Source organism: Nicotiana sylvestris, chromosome 12, assembly GCF_000393655.2.
Source record: "Nicotiana sylvestris chromosome 12, ASM39365v2, whole genome shotgun sequence".
Lineage (NCBI taxonomy): Eukaryota > Viridiplantae > Streptophyta > Magnoliopsida > Solanales > Solanaceae > Nicotiana > Nicotiana sylvestris.
In genome coordinates, this window is record NC_091068.1 from 75,998,944 (window position 1) to 76,008,116 (window position 9,173).

Here is a 9,173-nt window from a genome sequence, read left to right on the forward strand (position 1 = left end):
CCAGACCTTAATATTGGTCTAAATGATTATGATTAGTGCTTGGGCGGAATATGCCCCTTCAGAGTCTGACATGCCAGTAGTCGGTGCATGCACAATATTTTATATATGTGCTTTGATGATGGGCAGTCGTGCCAGGCACCCGTATAGTGCTAAGTGTGAATATTGATGGATCTACTATGACATTGTTGATTGACATATATACTTGAAATGCAGGCATAGAGGTGTACCTTACACATGCTAGCTGTTAAATAAAATACTTTGTATGTGTTGAGCATTAACTGTTATACTTGAAAGCATGTCTAAATTTCTGAAATGTGAACAAGCTGAACATGATATCATTGAGCTACTTGTCTCTATGGTTTTTCCTTTATATTCTGAACTGTTATCAGCTATTAATATATTGGCATTTGACTATTATTTTGAGCTCGACACTGCTTTCAGCCCAAGGTTAGTGTTTTTACTAATGAGTACATGAGGTCGGTTGTACTCATATTGTACTCTGCACTTCGTATGTAGATTCAGGTATATCCGATCGAGGTGATTTTCAGACTTGAGTTATTGCTAGCTTTTAGGAGACTACGAGATAGTTGCTATGTCGTTCGCAGTCTTTAAAGTTCTTACATTTATTTCTATCTTTACTGTTCTATTGTTCAGGCAGATGTGTTAGAAGATTTTGCTTTTATCTTGTTGTTTAGTAGTGCTCGTTGTCGCACCCCGACCTCGGGGAGTGCGATTGGTGGTCAACCGAGATATTTCGGTTAAGAAAGCCTACTAGATGCCTTCTATCCAATCTTAGCCATGAATAATGATACCACAATATAGGAATTAGTAACAAGAGATAGACATAAGAAGAGCAAAGTGTTCCATATTCTTTTTTCCATTACTCAAAGGATATTCATTTTACAATTTCCAAAATATTACAAGTTCATAGTTACGAGAGAAAAATATGTTTGTCCAATACCAACACTTCTAGTTTATTACTCAACATCGACCACCACCTACAACATGTATACGAAGTCTCTAAGTATAACAAAATAGTAGTATGGAAGTGTCGATGACAAGACTCCGGGTAGACCTCAAAACACAAAGTACAACGTCAAGTGACATAAGGCCCAGAACAGAGTAGGGCTCACCAAAAACTGCTAAATAGAGAAGAACTACTAACAAGGGTCAAAGTTGCACGCTGGCAAACAACATACATCCATAAAAGATGCAGCGCTCCCGGCAAAAGGGACGTTAGTACATATGGAATAGTATTAGTATGTAAAGCTAAACGTCCTCTTTCGAAATAAAATGCCAATATAAGAATAGGAAAACCATGGAAGTAGCAAGCAACAATCAATGATATCTCCAAGTGTCTAGTTAAAAGATAACAATTTTCAAAATATGAAAATAATCTTATATATATATATATTTATATATATATATATATATATATATATATATATACATATTTGGTTGGGAGATAATTAGCATCGATATACCACCATGTTTTTAGCACGGAGTCCGATCATGCCTGATTGTCTAGGCCATATCTCCATGAACAATGTGGATTGACATGTGATGCGAAAAAGAAAAGTGTTACCAGGAGTAGGAACCACCATGCACGCGATATGGCATCTGATCTCCACCTGAGCGGCTAGGCCGTCTTCCCACATATGCAGTGTGGGCCAACTTCATCACTTCCAACCCAAGGCTAATTATCAGTATCATCCCAATTAAAGGGAATAATCTCAAAATATCAATCTCATCCCAATTAAGGGGAATAATCACAACCCACTCCTACACCGACACTTGTAATTTCGGGTGTGGGCTGTTTCGACCCACCCTTCATCGGTTCACTAATGATACTCCTAAAAATATTTTGTTTTGCATAAAAAGGAAATAAAAATACAAGCGCATTCACCTCATAATCTTTCACACTGTATATTGTTTCATTAGTACTTTCAACCACTATAACATTATTATTTCATTGGCTCTCTTGGCCATACATATGATTCTTCATTCATGGCACAGTGGCCGTATCTCATATTCCTCACTTTCATTTCTTTAATCTCAAGAAGCATCATCGTAAACATAAACATATAGAATATTCCGGAAATCATGACTTTAAATTCATTAGTAATGAAGGCTTTAAACACAACAGATTCCTTTTCCAAAGAATTGAGCAAAATAACTAGCAATTAAAGCACAAGTTAAAAATCATAAACGAGTGATACACCACTTATTCTTGAATACTTCTTCCCTAAAAGGGCCATATATAATTCCAACTCATTAGTATGTAAGAATCCAAATCACATCGAAAATATTTGTAAAGGAGAGCATGGTGATTTACGATGAAAACATTCAATCAAATGCACTAGTTACAACAACCAACATATTTTATATCTCACTCTTACTTCTTTCACTTTCAATATAGTTATATTTTACCAACAATAAGTGCATTTGGAAATTAAAGTTTGATATATATGAACAATAAGAGTCTTAAGCGCATTAAGTTTTCTTCCACAACTTGGCATAATAACTTGCAATGAAAACAAGATTGAAATCATAATATTTCGACATAGTGGTCACATTTGAATACATTCTCGAAGGAGAACACTATATGATAGGAGCATTCGGCACACATTTCTAGTATATATCTTTCGACACAAGCTTATTCAGAATAGTCAAATTTGTAATGGATAACTCAAAACATGGAAATTAGGAATTTGGCCAAACATACTTGAAACTTATGGGAACATCGTGGAATTTGATTCTAAGAGAGAAGTTTAGTCAACATACCTTGCTTGCGCTTTTCTTAAGTTGCTACAACATCCCAACACTTATAGCAATATCAATCTATAGTAAGATAACAAAATTCGGATAATAATTCAAAGGATTCTCATGGTGTGACTCTTTTAGAAATTTTATCAAATGCCAATTATGCAAAATCAACTATAAAGCTCTACAATGGTAATCCCTTCCTTCCTCAACCAATTTCAACAAGAAACTACTCGAAATAGTTCAGTAATATCATATATTACCACCTATTGTCACATGCAAGGCCTATCTCCAACTCCATAACCTACTTAAACCCATAACAATTGCATGAAGGTTTTAAGACAAGGTCTCACCCCGATAGATAATGGCCTAGTGAGTGATTCCTTGAATCTTCAAGGTTGGCAAGGATGGATGATTAAAATGGCTAGGTCTTCTCCCTCTCTCTCCAAGATACTCTCACTTCTCACTAAAACATCAAATATTTGCTACAAAATGAGTCCCAAAGGCTTTTAATCAAAATGGGATGGGGTTATAAAAATATATAGTTATACCCTCCGAACTCAACTCTGCGGTCGCAGAATGGACTACAGAACAGATATGCAACCCGCAAAATGGACCGCGAAAGTGATGCCAAAAACTAGGCTAGCGTAGACCAGTCCACGACCAGGTCTACGGTCCGTAGACCAATTCTATTGCCACGAAATGGACTGTAGAATCTCTCTGAAATTCTTCATGCCAAATCTGTTATTGAAGTGCGGACCGTGAAACAGGTATGCGATCGCATAATGGACCGCAAAATAATCTTCAAAAATTCAACTCTTTTTCTGCTCAACTCCGCGATGATTATTCGATCCGCGGAATAGATTTGCGGTTGCGAAATTGATCGTAGAATTGCATTCATCTGCCAAAAATTTCTACCACTCCTTAGTGCATTCGTCAACCCAAAAAGTCCGTACCATAGCGAGCTTGCGAGCCGCGAAAATTAACTACTACCTTCTAACATATTAGCCTACCTCGACACCACAAAATCTTAAATTTCTAACCGGAAATTTACGGGGCCTTACACTCGTGTACTCATTAACACTAGATTTTAGGGTTGGCTGTAGTAGTATTTTTGTTTTATTTCTCATATACTTTATGATATTTTTCCGATGTTGAGTTATTGAATCATAATTATTCGATTTCATTGTTATTATGTGATTGTTGGCTTATCTAGCGGGTTGGGATTAGGTGTCATCACGACTATTAGATTTTGAGTCGTGACAGTAGGAAAACTTCGCCTTCTTTCTCTTTCTAGTTCCTTTTAAGAGAAATGAACCTTTTCTCTCTTTCTCCTCAAGAGAAATATTAGTTGTTTTACTTCACAAGATAGTAAATTTTGAAAAAATCATTAAAACTTGAAATTGACGAAAATCATTTTATGCCTACTTTAATTTAGTTTAAACATTAATAATTGAGTTTATATTTTATGTATGGATTATAAAAAAAATCATACTATTAGATTAAATTGAATCTACAACAACAGGTAATTGACATCAAACTCGATAATTGATATTGTAACTGAAAAATAAAATAATAACTTACTATAACAGATTAAATTTTAATTATAATATAAATATTTACAAATATGGGGTTTAAATTCTAAAACTTTTGATGAAATGAGTTTGATCTATTCATAATTTTGGTAACAGATTTACAAGAAATCAAACAATAACAACAACCTAATATAATCCCACTTAATGAGATCTTGAGAGGGTAGTGTATATGCAGATCTTACCCCCACCCTAGAGTAGAGAACCTGTTTCCAATAGACCCTTGACATCCTTCCTTCCAAGAACTTTTCACTTTGCTCTTGGAAGACTCGTACTCACAATCTCTTATTTCCAAAATTGTGATTTACAAGAAATTCCAATTTTGGAAAGGAAAAAAAAAAAAGAAAAGGAAAACGCGGTTTTGGGGGCAGAGTTATAGGGCAGAGCGTGGTCTCACATCCATCAAGCAAGCGCGTGAAAGCTGTAATATGCCAAAAAATCGTGCGCCCCCGCGCCTTTGAGTCAACAGTCAATAACACGAATGCTCCTTATAATCTACTCCGTTAGTATTTTGAAGCTTTCAACCATATTGAATCTTCTCCTTGTGTCCATGTTGCTATAATCTCAATAATAATCATATAATATAATATAATATAATATAATATAATATAATATATATTTAGAGAGAGAAAACAATAGAATGATGGAGGAAAAGAAGAGAAGAGAGAGATAATAGGGGAGGAGACGAGCAGAGCACGCATCCTTATGGGACTTTGACAACAAAAGATCAACCTAAACTTTTGCAATTCGGACATTATCTGTCTTCATACATAAGCCTTCCCACCTTCTTATTTACTTCATCAACAATCATATCCATTTAGTTGTACGCACGCATAATACCCATTTCAAGAATTCTCAAGTAGGTGGGTGGGTGGGTTGGGTCTGTTATTTTCTGGGAATTTTGTTGAGACAATCAAATTAAGATGATGACAATGGAAGGGATGATGGAGAGAGGAGTATTGGAAGATATAATAAGAAGGCTATTGGAAGGGAAGGGAGGGAAACAGGTTCAGCTTTCTGAGTCTGAGATCCGCCAGCTTTGTGTCAACGCTCGCCAGATTTTCCTCTCTCAACCCAATCTTCTCCAACTTCGTGCCCCCGTCAGGATTTGTGGTACCTCCCTTTTCTTTCCCCCCTTGTGTAAATGGAGAATTGAATAGCTTTATTGATGATAAACATTGTTCAGCCTCTAATAATTTGTGGTACCTCCCTTTTCTTTGTCTCAGCGATTTTTTTAATCTAAACATGTTGCTTTATTTGTCCAAAAAAAGAAAAAAACAGAGAAAGTTTGATTCTTTTGTTCTTTGTTGGTTAAGAAAAAGATCTCCTTTTTTTGCCTCCTGATTTCTGTCGGTGGAAATTGAGGATTCTGCTAAAGCTGAACTTGGTAGTTAGATTTTGGTTTGCCAATGTTTGTTTCCATGTGCAAAAATCTGGGGGTGATCAGATGGATGTAGCCTGAGAATTAGAGCAAGAGGTGCTCTCCTGCTTTTGAATGGGATGACCAGTCTCATTTTCTGCAAGAAATCAGGGGCATATTTACATTAGATTTGTCAACATGAGCACATGCGAAATTCCAAAATTTGTTTAGCTAACATAGCAATAGTAAACAACAACAACAACGACGACCCGGTGAAATCCCACCGGTGAGGTCTGAGGAGGGTAGAGTACGCAGACCTTACCCCTACCCCGAAGGGTAGAGAGGCTGATTCTGAAAGACCCTCGGCTCAAGAACATAGCAATAGTAAAGAATTCTTTATTATTCTAAAACCTAAGTTTGAAGTATGCAGAGAGTTTTTTCATTTACTTTTGCCAGGTAATTCGTGGTAAAATGGATGCGTTTTAGATGCTAACTGATGGACATGGATTGCAAATTTGAATGTCCGTGCAATGTGTGATTGTCTCATTTGTTTGCTGTGCCTTTTGAGGCTCTTTATGATTCCTTAGCTATCAGATTTCTTTAGTGATATTTATGCTTTTAGAGAGCACTTTTGTTGTTGAAACTTGAAACTACCTTGATTCCAAAGTGGTCATGATAGTTGACTGCATTTGCTGCGTAATATCTCATACGTTTATTTTTTCCCGGTGCCATTCTTGCAGGTGACATACACGGGCAATACCAAGATCTTTTAAGACTTTTTGAGTATGGTGGCTATCCTCCTGCTGCACACTACCTTTTTCTTGGGGATTATGTAGATCGAGGCAAACAGAGTTTGGAAACAATATGTTTGCTACTGGCTTACAAAATAAGGTACCCCGATAAGATCTTCCTTCTTAGGGGAAACCATGAAGACGCAAAAATCAACAGGGTATATGGATTTTACGATGAGTGTAAAAGGAGATTCAATGTCCGGCTCTGGAAGATATTCACGGACTGCTTTAATTGTTTGCCTGTTGCTGCACTTATAGATGAAAAGATCCTTTGCATGCATGGTGGTCTTTCTCCGGAGCTAAAAAATTTGGATCAAATAAATGAAATTCAGCGGCCAGCTGAGATTCCAGATAGCGGCTTGCTCTGTGATCTGTTATGGTCTGATCCTGACTCTAGAATTAAGGGATGGTCAGAAAGTGATCGAGGTGTTTCATGTACTTTTGGACCTGACGTAGTTGCCGAATTTTTGGCAAAGAATGACTTAGACCTCATCTGTCGAGGCCATCAGGTATACCATATTCAATACAACAACAACATACCCAGTATTATCCCACACCGTGGGGATATACCATATTCAATAACATAAAAAATAAAAAAATTATGTTAAAATTTAAATATGAAAATGTTCTTGAGGTAAGTACCATCTCCTACTTTAGCGTTCCATTCCAAAAAGAGAAACTTAGATATTTTAGGATCAGTTAAGTGTTTTTCCAGGAATTTCTTTTGTCTGCTGTGAAGCACATTAATGATTAAACCATGTCTCAAATTTTTCATCGCAGTGTTGATATAATATGTTGCTCATTTCCAGATAGTATATTATCATTTCTGATTCATCGACTCCAAAAGAACCATTATTGAGATTTTCACTTGCACATTACTGGTTCAAAAGTATTGTGATTCAAAATTTATCCTCTAACCCTCTAACATGTTTACATAAATCCACTAGATATTTGGCTTTCAGCCCAAAAATGGCCCGTTTGCTTAGATCTGTTGTGTTAAAAAGTTATAGATAAAATGATTTTTATGAATGAGAGATTGAGAGAGAGTATTCTTGTAATAGTTTCTATCTGTAGACTGTAGTAGTAAATGTCATTCCTCTTCTCGCATATTTTCCCTCGTACACTATGATGATTTTCCACGTCAAAGGCTTGTCCTCTTTTCTTTCTAGTTGTCTCTATTTTTGACTTTGTTGTGTGCATGCTTTGACAAGCAATTTTTTTTCCTTTGAAGATATTCTGGATGATCTTTGTTATCGGTGCCCTTAAATTTGAAAAATGATACTCTTCAAGTCTTATATTTGATGAAAGCCGGATTCTTATACTAAACTTTTGTTTTAGGTGGTGGAGGATGGATATGAATTCTTTGCTAAGCGAAGACTTGTGACAATATTTTCTGCTCCCAACTATGGCGGGGAATTTGACAATGCAGGTGCTTTATTGAGTGTCGATGAGCAACTAGTATGTTCTTTTGAAATATTAAAACCGGCATTACCTAGCAGTTCAAAGTTACCTCTTAAGAAGGTATGATGGTAAACCTTTAGATTTTCCTCATTTGCCTACTATATTACTCATGATTTTGACGTGCAAGAGTGGCTTGTATGTTCTTTTTCCCTCCTCCAAAGCCTTCCTAGTCTATTTTCTCTTGAAGATTCTGCAAAATAACTTCATTGATTGCTATTTTTGTTGATTTTGGTAGCCACCGAAGGTCTGAGCGATTTGATTCATTAGAAAGTGTAGATGAAGATTTATCCAGTAAATAGTCAAGCCTGCCAAGCATTATTCTTGATTCCTTTGTTCGTGGGCGAGCTTTTCATGTCCAAGGCTATCCTACTCAGCCATTCTAAAAGCGGATGTGGATTTGAAGCTTGCATACAGATCAGGAGAATCTGCAAACTGCAACATAAGATATTTTCTGATGATCCCGAGACACTTCAGTTGGTAACTTTAGACATTTTTTGTTTACTGCTTGTATTGACTAGCATTCAGAATTTGACATTGCTGATTGGGAATGAGTAACATTAGTGTCTGTTAGGCTACAAGTTCTGTAAGATTATAAGCTTTATTTTGATGATAATATAACCATTTTGTGGCTGCAATGACAACTTTTTGGCGGATGGTGAGCGTTGTTTTGTTATCAGGTCAGCCAGTGAACATTCCACTCTCCTGCCAACCCTACTGCTTCAGTTAACGGGCAGGGAGGACTGGATTGGTTCGGGCCATACACTGAGCTGTTACTTGAGCTCACCGGGCTTATCTCTTATGTTCTTTGGATCCAACTCCTGATATGCACCAATTTTTGACCAAAATTCATCAGCTTTCCTTTAAAACTAATAATATAGAGATGACGTGAAAATAGCATGGGTTAGCCAGTTTTCGGATTGGTCATTGAAAAATAGTCAGTATTTGCAAAGTCATTGAAAAATAGCTACTACTATTTTGCTGCAACACGAAAATTCCAGCATAATATACTGGAGATTAGCGCATCTGTGTATGAACTTCCAGCATATTATATTGGAACTCCAACATACGGAAAGTTCCAACATAATATACTAGAGATTAGAGTACCTGAGTATGAACTTCCAACATATTATGCTGGATCAGTATATTATACTGAAACTCCAGTATATTATGCTGAAATATTTTTTGAATTTTGAACAGTATTTTCGT

The 9,173-nt window shown here is 36.4% G+C and overlaps 1 protein-coding gene across 1 annotated transcript; it reads left to right on the plus strand.

The window, feature by feature from the left end:
- The first annotated feature begins 5,199 nt into the window (after positions 1–5,199).
- LOC104215150 (serine/threonine-protein phosphatase PP1 isozyme 9) lies at positions 5,200–8,602 on the plus strand. The gene is made up of 4 exons (XM_009764905.2): positions 5,200–5,468; positions 6,456–7,015; positions 7,845–8,027; positions 8,203–8,602. Exons 1-4 carry the CDS (start codon positions 5,279–5,281, stop codon positions 8,215–8,217), a joined length of 948 nt encoding a protein of 315 aa, XP_009763207.1. The 5' UTR covers positions 5,200–5,278; the 3' UTR covers positions 8,218–8,602.
- Positions 8,603–9,173: the final 571 nt, after the last annotated feature.